General features: G+C 34.1%; 3 protein-coding genes across 3 annotated transcripts; all 3 read right to left on the bottom strand.

The window, feature by feature from the left end:
* Positions 1-2: 2 nt before the first annotated feature.
* LOC149730826 (NADH-ubiquinone oxidoreductase 75 kDa subunit, mitochondrial-like) lies at positions 3-10634 on the bottom strand. Its single transcript, XM_089883998.1, has 17 exons — positions 10321-10634; positions 9857-9940; positions 9343-9467; positions 8814-8972; positions 8368-8498; positions 7390-7575; positions 6616-6750; positions 5879-5993; positions 5251-5396; positions 4126-4254; positions 3441-3570; positions 2869-3042; positions 2362-2515; positions 1553-1728; positions 832-966; positions 485-557; positions 3-207 (listed from the first exon to the last, which is right to left on the bottom strand). The coding sequence occupies exons 1-17, from the start codon at positions 10394-10396 to the stop codon at positions 131-133; spliced, it is 2205 nt and encodes a 734-aa protein (XP_089740124.1). The 5' UTR covers positions 10397-10634; the 3' UTR covers positions 3-130.
* Positions 10635-12497: 1863 nt separating this feature from the next.
* LOC149730827 (neuronal calcium sensor 1-like) lies at positions 12498-13862 on the bottom strand. Its single transcript, XM_089884093.1, has 5 exons — positions 13659-13862; positions 13183-13425; positions 13033-13121; positions 12874-12951; positions 12498-12693 (listed from the first exon to the last, which is right to left on the bottom strand). Exons 1-5 carry the CDS (start codon positions 13726-13728, stop codon positions 12595-12597), a joined length of 579 nt encoding a protein of 192 aa, XP_089740219.1. The 5' UTR covers positions 13729-13862; the 3' UTR covers positions 12498-12594.
* A 220-nt stretch (positions 13863-14082) lies between these two features.
* LOC149730828 (neuronal calcium sensor 1-like) lies at positions 14083-18555 on the bottom strand. The gene is made up of 6 exons (XM_089884096.1): positions 18409-18555; positions 17959-18068; positions 17457-17589; positions 16157-16245; positions 15956-16033; positions 14083-15528 (listed from the first exon to the last, which is right to left on the bottom strand). Exons 1-6 carry the CDS (start codon positions 18470-18472, stop codon positions 15430-15432), a joined length of 573 nt encoding a protein of 190 aa, XP_089740222.1. The 5' UTR covers positions 18473-18555; the 3' UTR covers positions 14083-15429.
* Between the last annotated feature and the right edge of the window lie 251 nt (positions 18556-18806).

Here is an 18806-nt window from a genome sequence, read left to right on the forward strand (position 1 = left end):
GATTCAGATATAAATATTTATTTTCAGAACTTTTTCAAGGACACACCACAAATAACCAATGGTACTCTGTTCAAGGACAAAAAAATAAATACAAACTTTTGAATGGCCACAATTTTACATATTATTCAATTTATAGATCTGGTGACAGTCCTTCTGATGCAGCTTTCACACATTTTGCCATTGTTTTTGATGCTCTTGTAATCGAATCTAAAATACAATAAAACCAAACACTGTTACAGGGGCATACCAATGTTACCAATGAAAATTTGTATATAGAGATGCTCAAATGTGATCTAAAGGTATCATCAAGGCTTTTTGAAACAAAACAGTTTCTAAAAAAAAACTGGAAAAAATCCTTTTTAGTTTCTGGTAAAGAAAAATTTAAAAAAAATTGAATTTGGTATAATAAATGTTTCCAGAAACTCCATTATAAAATGAATATTGCATATTCAAAATTTTACTTGATAATATAAAAAGCAGATACCTGTCATATAAAAGTCAGCAAGCACAAGTTGAGATGATGAAAGTGGTGCGTCCAACAGTTTTGGCTTTGCAAGCTGCAGGAAAATGTTTTTTTATTATTATAGACAAGCTACCACAAGGCATATTTGTTTCTCCTACAACTTTAACTTGAAAATAACTAAACATAAAAGTTTGTCTGCTGGATGTAGCAACCACGCGTTTTTTCTTCCAATTAAATGTAATATGTTTTTAAACGTAAGTGTATTTAACAACTTTTGCGCTCTATCTTTTTTTTGATCTTCGCTACTGTAATCGACAAGACAAATAAAAATTATTGTTATATTACAAGCTAATACAAACCATGCATACCTTAGCGAGTTCATGAGCCTGTTTGAAATAATTAGCACCTTCAACTGAATTATAGCGGGTTAAATTCGGGGCGATCTCACCCATACGCGACCTCATTGAATCAAGGTCGTCATACGGCAAAGTAACCCCGGCAACCTGGAAAATTTAAGGGGGGAAAAAATAAAATTTTGGAACAATTTGTTTAAATTAATGTAAATTTGGAACAATTTTGAACGGTTTTTGGAACTTTTTGCCCCACTTTTAATGGTAAGAAAAGCTTGCAGTTATGAAGTGTTATATGTATTGATTATTTTAGGTATTTCTGTTTTATCAAAACAATAGCTTTTTGTTTTGATTTCATAATTATTGAAACACATGCTAGTTTTGTTAATAAATTTTTACTCGTCGTACTGTAAAATGTATAACACCAACGGAACTTAACATGAACTTAACTCTGGCAACCGTAATAAACAAAATTTGGCAGATTTTTTAAGGCATAGGAAACAGTATTAGGGTATAGCAAACTATTTTAGGTTACAGAAAACAGTTTTAAACTATTAAAAGGTTGAAGATACCATCAGGTGCTGATGGTTAGTTTAGATATTTCTGCTTTATCAATAGAATTTTATACTGTTTAGGTAAAATTGATTTTTATTAAAAAAAACAAAAAAACACAGGTTTTGTAAAAATCTTGTGCTTAAAACTTAATTAATCAAACCAAATATAAAAACAAAAATTTTACTTCCGATAAAGCACGTATTATCTTCCAGTCCTCTCTAGCGCTCCCTGGTGGAGAAACTGCAGCCTGAGATTGTTGAGCTCTGCCCTCTGTGTTCACATATGTGGCTGATTTTTCCGTGTAAGCCGCTGATGGTAGAATGACGTCGGCAAACGGGGCAGAAACATCACCGTGTGTTCCTGATCGGACAAATGAAATTTTCAGTAATTTAGGCTGAAATTAACAAATACCAAGAATTTTAGTATGGGTATATTTGTTACAAATGTATGCTTTAATTGTATCAATATAGAGAGAAAAACATGTAATTCAAAAATATATAATTTAATTTTACTGATATAGACAAACAATGTATTGGAATATTTGTTACAAATGAATGTTTCAACAATTTAGGCAACAAAACAAAGTATTATAACATTGGTAACAACTATATACTTTAAATTTTACAAATATAGACAAAAAACAAAATATAAGAATATCTGTTACCACTAGGTAACTATAGGCTTTAAATTTTCAATGTTGACAAAAAGAAAGTATGTGTATATTTGTTATAAATGTATGTTTTAACTTTACCAATTTCAACAACAAAATAGAGCATAAGAATATGTGTACAACTACTTACTTCAATTGTTCCAAGGTTAACAAAAACAGAATTTCGGAATATTTATTAAAAATATACATTTTTTTAGTAATTTTACCAATATAGACAACAAAACAGAGCATCTGTTATAAAATAATTGTTACAACTGTTTTGTGTAATTTTACCACCATGGACAAAAAAAAGTTTTAGAATATTTGTTACGTTGTATTATTACCAATATAGACAACAAAACAATCCTTTGGAAGATTTTGGCGATCCACCACTCCTCCATCTGCTCCTAGGAGGAAGAGGAGAGATGGAGGATTGCTCCGGATATGATCCGCACCTGCTTTGTACCCGAGATCTAATGCAGCCACTTGACTAGCAACCTGGATACATATTTCTGTTATTTTTGCTACCAGGCAAAGTGTACTGTACTACTCTTGTATAAAAACAGTAAATTTCGTTTCTTCTGCCAAAATATGAAAACGATTCTTGTATAGTGAAATACAGTAATGATCTGGTGCTACGAAAACGTAACCAACAAAAATCAAGTCCAACCACTAGTTATTAATAGAGAAATATATTTCGCCTAAATGGCGAAATAGAATCTATTTGAATAAGAAACTGACGATGCCATTTGGGCTGAAGATGCCATTTATGTTTCTTCTGTCATAATATAAACAAAAGTTTGCCCTGACAGACAAAATACATTACAGATGCCAAATTCCCATTAACTTACCTTTTGCAAAACATTCAATACTTTCCAATCATCTGTCCCACCCCTGTTTGCTGCTGATGAGATTCTTGCTTTTTGTGCAATGGTTGATACAGCAGCGTGAACACCACCCCCATCCTGTCTGCTAAACACTTCACTACCAACAACTACAATGGGATTTTTTGCCGCTTTCAGTTTCTAAAATTAAAATTGCGTGACATTTTCAAAATTTTATAGAGCAAAAAAAATTTTTTGTGTTCCAGAATTCGTTTGACAAGATTTTTCTTTGATTTTAAGGTTCGGAAAATTAAATTCTGTTTTTTTTTCCAGGTTTTTCAATTTCAACATAATTTATTTAAGAGAGTTTTAGTTAAAAAGAGTGTTACAAAAATTGTTTGACCAGAGTTATATTCCCTTTTATAATTACAGACATAAAAACTACATAAAAATGAATATTTATTAATATTAACCCAATCTAAAAAGACAAAAAATCCATCAAATTTAGTAAGAGTTGCAAGTTAAAGGGGACCAGATTTTTTAATATAATTTTATAGCCACAATAAAAAAACGGAAAACAACATTAAACTAAAACTTACAGCTGAAAATGGATGAGTGCCGTCAGATAATTGTTTTAATGTTTGAGTAGAGTCTCCAAGATGTTCATACGAATAAGTGAGATCGACTTTACTTCCAACAACAGCAACGCTTACTTCATTGTGGATCCATCTGAAATTTTAATAGCAGGAAAGGTTAAATTAAGACAGGGAATGTAAATCACAGTGTTCAATTATTTTTTTATTTTGAAAAAAGTACATTATTCAAATTGTGTCATTTTTTACAGTATGTAAAACTAAGTAAATTTGGTGGTTTTACACGAATTAAACATAAGTACTTTTGTGTGTGCCTATACAATTCAAATCTATATGTAACTTGCTTTATCCTCATATGGCCAGAGATTAACAGCCAATATTATCTGTTTTATACATCTGGTGCTTACGAGTTAGAGGAGTTACCATCTATGTAACTTTATGTCTGTTTTTTTTGTGTGTGCTAACAATTTAGACAGCCCATTAGTGACCACTGGGATGGAGCAATTGCTGTTTAGTGTGTTGTCTAAACACATACGCCCACAATAGTAGCAGGGTAAAGCCTAAACCCATAACCTCTGGGTTAGAGGCAAGTGCACTAACCTATGTGCCAAGGCGCCCTGAATACATCTATGTAGAAAAACTATGTACTTAATCAGTTAGTTACTAATACACTTAGTATTTAACCGCTTACGCTTTTCGAATACGAGCGTTGAACATGGGAGCTTCATATCTCGGGTTTGTTCCAATCAAGAGAATAAGATCAGCTTCTTCTACACCAGAGATTCTTGTGTTCAGTAAATAGTTTGATCGAAGGTCCGTGCTGCATGGAGAAATTGTATAAATAAATGAATGAATGTAACATGCTTTATGCATTGGGGAAAAATGACAGTGGTTATAACACTGATGTTCTGTTTCATGAGCTAAATAGAGAAATTGAGTGTGCAATGATTGTAACTTGCTTTATCTTTGTGTTGCAAATGTCAGTCATTATAACATAAGTGTTCTGTTTCATGTGCTAAATTTTAAAAAATTATTGTACGAACGAATAAATGATTGTATTTGTAACTTGCTTAATTTTTACATTGAAAACAACATTCGTTAAACACGGGTGTTCTGTTTCATACACCTTGTGCTGGCTTAGGTGTCTTGCCCAAGGACACATACGCTCACAATGGTAGCAGGGAAAAGCCTTGAACTCGTCACCCCTGGGTTAAAGGCAGACATGCTAACCATAGCTGTGGATAATGTAAAGTGGTGGTAAACCTAAAGTATTTTACTTCGTAACTAAACAATATAAGCTGATTTAGTATTTCTCTTTGAAATTTGAAAATAAACTAATGTTCTGCATAAAATTTTAAAAGTTTGGCACATAGCGTTGATATTACCAGAGCAAAAAATATATTTTTATTTAACTCTTTGAAACTGTTCTTATTATTTAAAGAAGGAAAAGAAGGGAATGAACTAGAAAAATAACAATTGTTAAAACATGCTATAGATAAAAGGTGTGAGAAAGAGCGTCAGTTTAAACGCCCGACTAATTTACAAATCTTTACTGCTGTACTGTGATAATAGTAGGGTGGAGAAAGATAGGACACTTTTTCATTCTAATTTCTCGTCCCATAAGGTAAGATTCAAAGAACATTTAAAAAATTATAAAACCGTATCCTCACGACTCCCCACAGGCCGTTGCTAAATGTTTAAAACACGATCAGGATATTTGAATATTATGCGCAAAAGGTGTCATGTCTTACCCTATCCTACTATATGTTTAAAAAAATGTAAAACCTATACAGAAAGTCAGAAATGTTTGTCTTACCCAGATCCATCTGCTACAAACAATTCCTCTGTACATAGTCCTTCACTATCCACTCTATTAAGCAGATCTTTGAGGCACACAAGCGTTTCAGCGTCAGCAAAACCTCCAACCAAAGCTGAGATTTTTTCAGGAGATGTCGACATCAGCTGTAGAACATGGAAAGATTTAAGTTAACTTTATATAAATGTTGTTTGCTTTTATTTTTTTTTATACATATATAAATATCTATTTTTTTTTAGTAATACAAATTATGAGTAAATTTTTTACCAAATCCATTCCGTAAAGCATGATATTAAAAATATAAACTTTTTATTTAACTTATCAAAATGAAAAAGCATTAAATTTAATTTATCAAAAATATGTTTTTTTATTCTTTTTTTTCTAAAATATAAAGCTTTTTTTTCTAAAACATGAAGCATTTTATTTATTTATCAAAAATATAAAGCAGTTTATTTAATTCATAAAAAATATAAAGCATTTTATTCAATCTTTGTGGAAAATGATTCTATTTTTTTGAAAAAAAAAAGACTAATTTTTGCGCTACTCATTTTGCTGTACAGCTATATACAGTAAGTTAAACAAATCAAAGAACCGTTATATCAAACTAACTAATCATTTTCTTTCAAACCTTTTCTGCAACAAGAGGCAAAGCATCCACCCACAAACACGTGCTTAGTTTGCCTTCACCATCTCTTATCATGGGCTGCGTTAATCGCTGTCGTTTTAAACCATCATACGCAAATCTAAAGAAATTCATAGGTAATTCAGTTAAATACTGGGTTAGGTTGGTTAAGTTAACTTATTAACTTAAATACAGAAATAAAGTGTCCAATATCTCATAATAAATAAATTTAAGAATACATACACATACAAGCATATTATTTGGTTAAGTTGGTTAACTTATTAATTTAAATACAGAACTAAAGCTCATATAATATATATACATACAAAGCTAGGCAATATATTTAACAGAAACTTTTACAAGCATGAAATGAGAAGTATAAGCGACTGCCATTGCAATTAGTTATTCAGGTGTTTAGTATTTAGTGTTTACTGTTCATAATCTTAAACTTAAAGGCACAATACAGGTTCAAGGCTTGCTGCTGCTACCATTGTTGGTGTAGCAAGACACTTAACAGAAATTGTTTCACCCCAGTGGTCACATATGGGTTGTCTAAAATTCTCATCCAAACAATAATAAAAAAAATAATAATAATAAACACCCACAAGCCACAACTTACACGTGTGGTAACTCGTAACCAGACACAAGGTGTATGAAACGGTACGCCCGTTTTATAGCAACTGTCGTTTCACCGCCACGCAAAGGTAAATAAGTTTCATTTATTCATTTGTCTCTGTTGTTACCTTGTCTTATCAGATATCCATTCCTCGTTAATTTCTTCATTAAGTCTTGGTAGAATTCTCAGCACATCTCCAGTTCGTGTTGAAACAACAATGTTACTTCCAACAGCATCAAGGACATCAACGGACTCTGTTTTTCTGCAAAAAAAATGTTAACTAAAAAATTGTTTTTCTGCAAAAAAGTATCATTTTGAAATTCCATGAAGAGGTTTTTGGGGTCAAGACACCCCAGGTTTAATTTTTTATTTAAAATTTATTCAATAAAAAAGGCACCCGCAAAGGCTGCTTCCTTGTTTTAGAAGGTTACTTGTTTTTCATTATATATAGGTACATCAATCAAAGTGTAAAAGAGAAAAAGCATTTTTTTTTTAATAATTAGCGTACCTAAGCATTAACCAAACTATTGTTATATGTGGATAAATAAAATGTACAGATTACTCACCAAAAAAAGTCTTATTTGTATTTTCAAAAAAATGTGACACATAAAGCAAAAAAACATAACTATTAAAAACCTCCATAAAAAACACAAGTATTAATATATAGTAGGGTAGGGTGGGGCATTTGGTAGTAAACATAAAAAAGGAACATTCAAAGTACTATCAACTGTATCCTCACGACACCAACAGACCGGTATTAATTGTCTAAAACACAATCAGGATACTTAAATATTATGTGCTAAACGTATCCTACCTTTCTCCACCCTACTATAACTACTTCAAAAAAAAAACACGCGTAGTAACAAACGTACGAAGCAATAATACAATAACTATAACAGACCTGGTCTCCCATGGTCTTGCAGTGAATGCTGATGGTTTAGCAGTGAGGGCACCAACTGGGCAGATGTCAATTACATTTCCAGAAAGTTCGGAGGTAAACATCTTTTCAACATAAGTTCCAATCTGCATATCGTTGCCACGACCTGTCGTACCTAGGTCGGAAACACCAGCTATCTCATCAGCAAATCTGTTGCAAATGTTTAGGGCGTGAAAAACTACTTTGTCTGCAAAGTTTAGGTAAATTTTAAGGTAAGGGTGTGAACTATTTTGTTTGCTAACTTGCAAAACTGTTTTTGGCTTGCAAAACTATTTTGCTTGCGCACTATTTTGCTTGCAAGTCAGATTGTAACCAAAAATGTAGGTCCCATTGTGCATGCATAGGAAACTGCCCCCAATATTGTGACCTTCTGTTATGTAAGAGAGCACAGCCCTAATGATTGAGGTCATATTATTAATTAGCATAGTTTTAGTTTTCAATTTACCATGTGGTTGTGTAAATATAGCATTGCACAAATATTTTATAATAATGTAAATAGTGTTAGGGTAATGCAGGGTAAAATATGTAAAACTGTCAGGAACTCTGGGTAATGCAATTTATTTTAAAGGTATTTGTCAGGCTAAAAATTAGAGCTAAACCATTACCAGCAAGATATGTCATAAGCATAATGTTAGAGGTTCCAGTTTTGAACAGGAGTGACACAAGATGTTTTAGTACCAAGTTTGAAATATATAGCTTTTACCCTGCTGTTAGCTTACGTTTCAATACAAAAAGCATAGTACAGTCAAGTTTAAAATAAAGCTCTAAAAACAGATTCGCCTATGAAATAGTCTACACCCTACAGGGTTTCATTTGATTACTTTGCAATTCGCATTCAAATCTAACTTAAAATTAATATACAACAGAATGCATGAAATGTACCATAAGTAAACTTTTAAGTTTTTTAAATTTTTTTTGTTTTTCTCAAGAATCTTAACGAACCTAACACATCTTGTGCATTGAATACACCTGGTCATAATTGTTTTAATCAGAGGTCCGATGTTTTTATCCTCAACTGCTCTTTTCGACTCGAGGAATCGGCTTCTATCTGAACCAAACATCATTGATTGATCCTAAAACAGTTAATGTAAAGTTTAGTAGTTTACTTATTTATTAATTATTTAATTAATCCTTTAAAGCAACTTAGTAACTATTCATTAAAACTGGTCACCAGGTATAAAACTTAATTTAAGACAATAAAACATTTATTTAAATAAACAAAAATGGGGCATAACAGTTTTTGAGAAACAGAGCTTTACATAAAATAGTTCGCTTTCATTTAATCTCTATTTTATTTCTATGCCCTTTAGTTTCGTAAACAGTTCTAGATGCGCTATGTAAGGGTGTTGGTGATATAAGCATAAATTATATTATTGTATAAGAGATACCTGCAAGTCGCATTCACCACCTTGATCACATATTGGGCAATCAAGTGGATGGTTAGCAAGCAAAAACTCCATCACCCCTTCCCTTGCTTTCTTGGAAACATCAGAGTCTGGCTTAATTCTCATTCCTTTCATTACCGGCATTGCACATGAGGCTTGAGGCTGGTTTAATTAACGCAATGATTATGTTTACAAACTTTTGGTTTTACACACAATAGTTTAAAATTTGTCTTGTGTACCACGAATAATTTAAGTTAAACAATGAACCAAATATGTAATAAAATGACTTTAATTTCTTAACTGCCATGCATTTTTCCAGAAACTATAATATACATAACTGTTGTATAAAAATTTTGGTCTCAAAATGGCGCCTAAATTTAATTTTCCACACAAACACGAGTTTGGGGAAAATTATACAGTGAAAATTAGTGAGGGACTTTTTTTAAACCAAGTTTTACTGGTCACCAGATTACTCAATGCCAATGACCAAACAAAAATGTAAATTATGCTAAGTAAAAGCAAAGCATTCAACCTTAGGTGATTTTTCAATCTCCACCAGACACATTCTGCAGTTTCCAGCGACTGACAGACGATCATGATAACAAAACCTTGGAATTTGAATCCCAGCTATTTCACAAGCTTGCAACACTGTACTACCTGTATAGAAATTGTATATTTTACCACAGGCATTATTAATGATGCCGTGGCGAAGTGGTTAGTGCAACTCCCTCTAACCCAGGGGTAATGGCAATGGGTTCAAGGGGTAATGGCAATGGGTTTTATGGCGTGTGGGCAAGACACTTAACGACAATTGCTCCAACCCAGTGGTCACAAAGTAACATACATGGTAGCTAGCAAGCTGGCATAAGATGTATGAACACTCGTGTTATAAGTTATAACGACTGGAGTTTACCGGCCATTTTAAGATAAAGCAAATTACATTCATTCAATATAGCCTAGTCAAATAAACTGTTCTTACTTGAATTGCAGTTTATGTTACATAGATACTTACAAAATAAACTCCTACAAAATAGCCAAATATTTACCTGGTTCCACCCACACAGATTGGTCGTTAACAAATACTTCAATACGATTATCTGTGCTCTGTGTCCTTGTACTTGTGGCAATAACTGTATGATAAAATTAAAATGTAAGGGGGAATTTCATTTTATTGAATTTATTACATATATATTCGGCACAAGTAAAGAATCCTCGGTGCTAGTGAAGAATCCTCCTCCCCCCCTTATTTGCTAACCACTAACCCCTAAAAGCACTAACCCCTAACTTTTAACCCCCATAATCACCAACCCCCTAACCATCAACCCCTATAACCACCAACCTCTAACACCTTCCACCAGCCTATTCTGCTATGTATTGGAGGATTCTTCACTAGTGCCGAATCCTTCAGTACATTACAGATTAAGCTGATAAAAAGTGTTGAATGGGGCTACTAGATAACGTAGGAACAGGATTGTTCACTGCCAATATATTTTATATTAATCAAACTTGCCAGTTTTTGAAGTGACACCTTGAACAGAACGGTTCAAAGCAACTGTGTGCAATTTTTGAAAACCAGCTCTCAACATCTTTAGGTCTTGTTCGATTCAACAAGGTACTGGAATACCTTTAACCATCTGCAGTTTTTACAAAATAAAAAAACAAAACTGCCCGCTGTAGAAATCAAATATAAAAAAATTGTCGGTGCTGAAGAGCCGCATATACTACAAAATAAAACGACTTAATACCAGGCCACCAGCAAAAATACACAGGACGCAGTGACTTGCACGGATGTCAGTTAATTTTGTGATAGTCTGGAAAGAATGACCTTCATTGTCTTACATAAGAGCGACTGGAAAATCCAAAACACAGTATACTCAATACTGTATGTCTGTACCGTTCACAGACAACAGGCTACTGCAATCGCCTGCCCTCTGTTAGTTTTTTTTTCTGGTTCGCAGCGCCACATACCGATACATATTTAATAACCCAATAGAAATTGTGAAAGTATTAATGCTATGTCACTTGTTTTATTTGTGTAGAATCCGCACGGGTCTGTAGACCCCTGTTGCTTGGCTTTGGCCTGCAATGTACTATTAGAAGCATGGTCATAGTGGGACCCTGCATGTTCTCTTAGCGACACAGGAAAAATTTTGGATACTGAGGGACCAAGCCTTAGTTCGAACAGTTTTACGGGACTGCAGAAAGTGTCGTTTTTGGAACGCAATGGTTGGGGAACGGAGGATGGCACCTCTAGCTTGCGGTGGAACAAGAATCAGATTCACCAGGCAATGCAACCAGAAGTGGAATGGCACTTCAACCCCCCTGCTGCAAGTCACCAAGGTGGTGTGTGGGAGCGTATGATACGGTTCGTTCGTAAGATCATATTAGGCTCTCTTGTCGGGGACGGAATGCTGAGCGACTTCGGTTTGCTTACCTTAATGACCGAAGTTGAGCGTATATTAAATGACCGATCACCCACGCCTGTGAGCGATGACCCTAGCCATTAACCCCAAGTAGGCTATGCTGCTTACAGGTTCAGTGAGTGGCACCTTTCCTCTAGATGAGTTCGTGAAGGCGGACGGCTATCAAAAGTCATGGCGGCTTACTTAATTGCTCGCGGATCAATTCTGGGATCGTCGGCTCAAGGATTACCTGCCGCTGCTACAACCTAGACAAAAATGGTTGCAGCGAACCGAGAACTTTGCTGTCGATGAAGTCGTCCTCATTAGGGACGAGAATCTCAAACGTGGACAATGGCCGAAAGGGATAGTCGTGCTATGCTATCCTGATCGTGAAGGGATGTTACGACGAGTGCGTGTATGAACTGCGACTGCAGTGATAGATCGAGACATTCGTAAACTGTGCTTACTAGAAGCACACCCACAGCCTATTATGAAGCCCTATTCCTTTAAGAATTTTCAGTGTGTCGGCCTTAAAGAAACACGCACTTTCCTTCCTTTCTTGCATGATCCTCCATTTTAGTATGTGCCTATTGTACGTACAAAACGGTTGTTTATTCCACCACGTGATGGAAATGACCTCGTGCAAACTTGAAAAACATTTAAGATAGAAAGTACCATGGCTGATTACCATGGGGTTTTCCATCGGAAAGATTGTTTTTTTTTACATCTTATGGTGGGATATGCCATCATCGATGGAATCACCCCTACACTCAGTAAATTCCACACCTAGGGCTATATTGCAATTTACAGTGTAATTGCTTTTATACCCAAAGACCAAACAGTTTATAATATCTTGCTATGTTTTATTCCTTTTTCTGGTTTACAAGTAGGCTACACGATTGGGCAAAAGCTTACTCGACGGCCGAGTCCGCCATGAACCTAGACTGACCTTGAGGTCTCAGTGCCGATAGTGGCGTTATTAGTTCTCGTTCTCCTAATTGTGTTCGTGAAAAAGCGAATTATATACCAGATAAAATCACGTGACAGCAGCGCCACGCCATGCAATAAAATGCTGGAAACGATTCGTTTTCATAAGAATAGTCTGCCATGAGATAAGTCGTATCCGCAGTGTTGACATTGATTAACGGAGTATTGTGGTTTGGTAATGTGACGTCACTTTAAGCGTCGACTTGCAACATACTTTGCTTGCAATGGACCTAATTAAAACGACTGTCGTTTTCCCGAGCACGCGGAGATAAAGCAAATTCCAATTAATCAAACCGAATAAATTCTCAATTTCTAGTTTATACAGTTACATCCAAATATTTTCACACAGCATGCATGTAAGCCTATTCGAAATGGACGGTTAAAATACAATGCCATTATTGAACGGTGTCATGAAGTGAAAGCGCGTTAACGATGTCCCGATCTTGATTTAGACCAACTTTAAATTGATCAACTGTCACTTTGCCATCTTGATCCTAAACACAAGAATTTTCCATAAAATGTGAATGTAGTACTGTGTGGTAAAATGGGATGCCGTTAGCCCTTATAATCCATATTTTCTGATAATGCTTTTTTTTTACAAAGAACAACCCTCGTTTAGAGCCGCTGAGCTACAGGTATATAATTCTGTAAATATTCGTGGTTACAAACGATACCTTTTCTATCAAGTTATATAATTTTTCAGTTCGTTTTTCAGCAGTGTTTTCATCATCGGGTAGTGGTACGTGATTAGCCTTAAAACAAAACAAAAAAAGTTATGCAGCAATACGAAGTGCGACTTTATAAATGTATTGATTGTAAGTCAATATACATACGATCATGGAGAAAACGGAATCTTCGACTAATTGCATTTTTTCCTTCGTTATGAATCCCGTATGGTCGATATCACGTACATGAAAAGCCCCTAGAGATAAAAACAAAACCACGTAACAACTTTATTGTGATTGACTAGTAAAGTTACGTACATTTGAGTTTTTCTTCCTTCGTTCCTCGCGCCAGAAGGCTAGTTACTTTAATAAAACTTTCAAAATTAAGAGACGCATCCTCATCTAAATCCATTCCATTAAAAATAAACTTTGTAAAATTTTCGGCATCTCCGGCCGGAAAGAAACCTTCGGCAATCGCTTGGAAGCGCGCCATTGTAAACTTTCCGCTGGGGCAATCCCTTTTAAACCCTTTGTACCACTGTGCTACTTCGGCAGGAGTGACTATAAACATAAGTATTATATGCTTAATTCTGAAGTAAAACTTAATGGACGTGTAAGTATTATTGAAATACACCTAAACCCCCAAACACTTAATATACTTTTATGTGAATAAAAAGTACCATGGGGTAAGATGGAATACCATATCAAATGGGACGAGAAATGTCCCATTCTACCCCACCGTACCATACTCACTAAGTATTGTATTCCATAAAGTTTCTTAGCAAAATACTCACAATTTGTTTCCGCACTTAATCGAGCAATTTCATGTTCTGACAGACTTTGAGTACTTTCTTGATTTCCCATCGCGGTTACACAATTAGAAAGACAACTTAGGTAGCAATACAATACACAATATAGATAATAAGCAGCCTGTATGCACACGAGCTATATAGAACCGGCAAACGAACGGATACACCGTCGGAAATAATTTGTTAATGCGTGTTTGCTCCCGAAAGGAAATGTAAGAATTGCGTGTATTGTTTACAAAAATGTTATTGCTGTACATGATGAACAATATTATTGTACCTACAGCAATGTTGATTATTAAAAAAAAATACAAAACTCAATCTATATCGATACTTCCCAAGGGGGGTTATTATACATAAGAAGTTGGACATCCTTCAACATTGTTAAAGACGAAAATCGATTAACACATCGTTACTGTATCGTTAATTTATTTTATTACAAAATTAAACAAACACGATTCGCAGAAAACAGAAATTAATAATATAAGACAATTATACTCCACAACAGTAAAACGACCACAAAATTAGCACTGAAACATAATTGAACGGTTCAGCTTCCCAAGTACGTACATTATTTAGCTCCGGTGACAGAAAAAATCTTCGCTAGTGCAAGAAATAGTGCGCAGTATTGTTAACACTTGATAGCGATAATGGTGTTAATAAAATGCGTGCGATATAAAATGAACAAAAGCCGTTGATGTTTTGCGCATGATTATAAACGCTGCCGCTGGTTATACAAGCGACACCACCATGATAATATATGGCAAACCGTATACTGGTTTAATTATTAACCGGGCCTAGAGCCAAGATATAATAGCTGCGTAAAAGTATGGAATGTGACGTAGTTTTGGCGTGACAAGGTCAATATTGTTAAATTATTAATAATTTCATAAAAGCTTGTTGTAAATTTTCAATATCTCGAAATATAAAAATAGAACACAAGTAGTCACAATGACAACATCAAACAGAGGGGGTATTTGAGACATAATAGGATATTGTATTAAAAAATATATATCGACCCTTATTGTAAACTCAGCTACACACGGATACAGCTCGTTTTATCGGTAAACGCCGTGAGGGGTTCTATTAGATTCTAAGGTTCAAGAAAATCTATAATTACTACATTAAGTTGCGAATAGGAATGGGCTTATTTTCGTGCTTGTCCGTGGTTGGCATACGATCGTTAGCCGATGAATAATTTATGCCGTTTTACCCAAGCGTGTTGGCTTAAGCCAGATATATGTTCCAACATGAGGCGCATAACGCTACTGATTAATTTCGTGTACATGGCTTTGGTGGAGTAGACGGTAAAGGTTAGAATAGTAGGGTGGGGTAAGATGGAACATATTTTTATTCCTTTGTCACATTTGGTAGCAAACAAATAATATTTTAAGAGTTGTATAACCGTTGACCCACGACTCTTAAAGAGCGTTGGTAATTGTTTAAAATAGAATCAGGAAACATTGGATTCAGGTGTTGGCGGCATCCCATCTTACCCCACAGTACTGCACTCTTTGGCTTTTGTAAAAGGTGTGTTTGTATATATGATAAATGACATCAAGTGTAAAGTGTATAATATATGAAAAACAACATCATATAGAAAGTACAGACATATCAATATTACCGTTTTGTAAAAATCCAATAAAAAGTACTGAAATGTGAAATAAAAGATAAAACGCATAATCACATAAAGAATTATAGAACCCTTTACTTTTATCTTTACCAATACATTGCCAGATTATAACACGCTATATGTATTTTAAACCAAACCATCGTAGATAGAAAGAGCTTGTACGATAGAAGGATCACTTTTTGCACCAACTAAAAATTCATCTTTTGTTAATTTCCCATCTTTATTCTGCAAAAAATAAAGCAAAATAAGAAAGATTTATAATTTTATTTACTTTAAATACATATATAACCATTTTAATGTTGTAATGATAAGCCATAAAAGGAAACTAAAATATTCAACAATACCATATTTTAAAATAACTATACTTTTTTTGCTTCTTAAAATAGTCTGTAAAAGGTCGAGTATGAAAAAAAATTCAATTTGTCTTATTATTTACTATTCTGTTTTACCAATATTCACAAATACAATTCAGACTTCACTTAATATTTTCCATTTTACCATTGTTGTCACACCAGTGTTTGTTATCTTATACAATTTATGTTTTGTTTGTCTTCATACAATACACCGCATACAAAAGGCGTTGTTTAATAACGCTGGCAATCGTTAGCAAAAGAACAGTTCTGCCAAAGATAGTCAATATAAATAACTTTACCTTGTCCATCACTTTAAATATTTTTTCCACTCGCTTTTGGGGCGTGTTTTCTTCTGCGGGTAAATTCACAGCATCTCCCTGTGTATTTATGAATATTTAAACAGGCTAATGGAAATAATTGCTTAATCCGAGAATTTGAATGAGAAATTTATTTATTCTATACAAGCCAAGCGTAAGTGAATTAGTTGTAGACCTACTTACCACCATTGCGAAAATAGCTTCAACAATATTTAACATTTCATCTTTGGTAATAAATCCATCATTGTCAAGATCATATAACTGGAACGCCCCTGAAAATATTTTCTTCCTAACTTTATTACAGTTAGGTGATGATAGGTCTGATATTTAGTGGAGTAATGAACTATTGAACTGGTTGGCTACATAGAACTACTATTTTTAGAATAGGTAATGAAATCTATTTTTAGAATAGGTAATGAAATGATATTGTTAAAGTTAAATTACACCAATAGTTATCAAACATAGGGAAACTTATTGATAAGGTAATGTGATGAATGCAACAGACTGTTGCTTCGGTTTTTTGTATGAGACATAGAACTGTTTTTCCTTAAAACTAGAGATTGCTAAAACAAATTGTGTCAGCCTGATCTCATAAACGAGTTACAGGTACCGCTTAAACAATCAACAGAATGCCTGCTGTTGGCTACTATATCTATTGCACTAAAAAAAATTAACCTCATGCCTATCCGTTTTGTTTTTGTAACACAAAACAGAATGAATAAGAATGAAAAATTATTATGTTTTAGTGTTAAAAAGAATTTGTAATTCTCCATAATAGTGGATCACTATTTAATATCTGTGTCTGTTTTACACTGAACATGGTGGCTCCATTCGTAACAGTTGCTAAGCAAGTTACAACATGTAGTACTTATATGAAATATAGTACTTTACTTTGGAAAGTTTGTTTGCCAATATCTAAAATACATACTGGTACACAGACATTCTTGTTTACAATCAATCAAACATGTTATTATGCTATGGTTGGGGGTTCATTTTCTGTGACTTAATTAGTACTTCGATCTTAGTCTTATAGAAATAAGTTGTCATTTAAGCACATTAGAGTGATTTAATTGATTAATAAAGGTAACTAAATTGAAAATTGAAAGAAATACCGCTTGAATAAAAGGTTAATTTAATTATGAAGCCTTTAATATTTTTTGCTTGCTACATTGTATGTTAGATGTGCTGCTAGAAACTATGGCAATAGCATACAACACTGCACATGGTCACATGAGCAAAATGTTAGGAGTTTCTGGATTGACATAATATGTTTTAGCACCCCAGTTTTAAATCTAAATGCGAGTGTTTATATAAGTGGTACAGTCAATGTATTTTGCATTTGCAACTTTAGTCAATGAGGTTTTGTACGTTTGTTGACTATGAATGTTATTGTATTTCAGTTATGTTACCTCAAATTTGTTAAAAAAAAACGTTTCCCTAAAAAATTGTCCAAAAAAACACCAAATAAATTCTAATAACATACAGTGAAGTTTCTCATCCAGGGTTCCACGAGATGTAACACTCAGCGCAATAATAAACTCCTCAAATTCCACTGTACCATCTTTATTATCATCAAACGTTGTAAACACCAATTTCGCGAACTTTGCTGAATTTCCCTGCAACAATTTTGGGTATTTTACTTTAGTACAGCCGTACAGGTATGTAAACACATACAGGTATGTAATAACTGTTTGCATTTTAGTATTTACCAAGACAGAAAAATAGTTTTTTGGAATAATTGTTACTCAAATTTTACAGAAGAGTTACCAAGAAGGCAGTTTTTGAGAACTGTTTATTTTTAAATGGCTGACAATTTAGACAATCCATTTGTGACCACTGGGTTGGAGGAATTAACGTGAAGCGTACTGCTGAGCCTTGAACCCATAACCTGTGTGTTAGAGGCAGGCTCCCTAACCACTGTGCCACGGCATTGGACATAAATGTGGAGTATATACTCCAGCTAATAGTATGGGTTATTAAATAACCTGCGGAAAGAATTGACGATAAATTCCTTGAAATTCTTCATATGACAGTTTGCCAGTTGGACAATCATGCAGGAAACCTTTATGCCACTGATGTAGTTCAGCTTCTGTGACTGAATAACATTTAAAAAGTTAGTTGTATTAAATAACATTGATGAATGGAAACAATCAAGACAAATGGCAGCAGCAATACACAGATAAGCAGAAATACGGGTAGCTAATGAAGAATCCTCCCCCTATGTATCTGCTAACCACTAACCAATAATTCTAACCCCTCCTATAAGTTACAACCCCTAACTACCAACCTCTAACACTTTCCACTAGACTAATCTGTAGTGTACCGAAGGATTCTTCATTAGTGCCCAATGTGGCATATTTCCAAGCAATATTTTTAGAAGGTCTCAAGCACACTGTAACATTTTAATAAGTTTAATAATTGAATTCAAAACTTACATTTAGTCTGTTTGGTTAATTTCTCTAAAACTTCAGGTTTTAGCTTGCTTTTTCTGTTACCCATGTTTATTCAGATCCACAGTGTCAAATTATGATTGATTTAGTCTATAGTAGGCTGTAAAAAGGAGTTCAAATGTTCAGAGTTCATAAAATAATAAATTAAAAGATACATAAGGAAAATGAACAACAGCATAAAAGTAGCCCATGGGGTGAGTAAATTCAACTTTAAAACTCTTTGCCAAACTTTAGATTACTGTTACTTTCATACAATACTTCCTGACTCACTCACTACCACCATAGTTGTCTATGCTACCACTGTGATGCAACCGACTGATGTTTACTTTACACACTACATACGGTATTTGGCAAACGGTTAGCTTAGCACTCAATTGCCCCTG

The sequence above is a fragment of the Ciona robusta genome, chromosome 9 (assembly GCF_009617815.1).
Source record: "Ciona robusta chromosome 9, ASM961781v2".
Classification (NCBI taxonomy): domain Eukaryota; kingdom Metazoa; phylum Chordata; class Ascidiacea; order Phlebobranchia; family Cionidae; genus Ciona; species Ciona robusta.

Bases quoted from the DNA above. Each gene is read 5' to 3' on its own strand.
- LOC149730827 (XM_089884093.1), bottom strand. From the start codon at position 13,728: ATGGGAAATCAAGAAAGTACTCAAAGTCTGTCAGAACATGAAATTGCT. The intron at 13,426-13,658 runs GTGAGTATTTTG...TTATGTTTATAG, and splicing joins ATTAAGTGCGGAAACAAATT to TCACTCCTGCCGAAGTAGCA. The intron at 12,694-12,873 runs GTATCGTTTGTA...TCTTGTGTTTAG, and splicing joins TATATAACTTGATAGAAAAG to GATCAAGATGGCAAAGTGAC.
- LOC149730826 (XM_089883998.1), bottom strand. From the start codon at position 10,396: ATGTTGAGAGCTGGTTTTCAAAAATTGCACACAGTTGCTTTGAACCGT. The intron at 3,043-3,440 runs GTAAGTTTTAGT...TTTTAATTTTAG, and splicing joins GCACTCATCCATTTTCAGCT to AAACTGAAAGCGGCAAAAAA. The intron at 967-1,552 runs GTAAAATTTTTG...TAAATTTTCCAG, and splicing joins TAATACGTGCTTTATCGGAA to GTTGCCGGGGTTACTTTGCC.
- LOC149730828 (XM_089884096.1), bottom strand. From the start codon at position 18,472: ATGGGTAACAGAAAAAGCAAGCTAAAACCTGAAGTTTTAGAGAAATTA. The intron at 18,069-18,408 runs GTAAGTTTTGAA...AATGTTATTCAG, and splicing joins ATTAACCAAACAGACTAAAT to TCACAGAAGCTGAACTACAT. The intron at 16,034-16,156 runs GTAAGTAGGTCT...ATAAATACACAG, and splicing joins AAGCTATTTTCGCAATGGTG to GGAGATGCTGTGAATTTACC.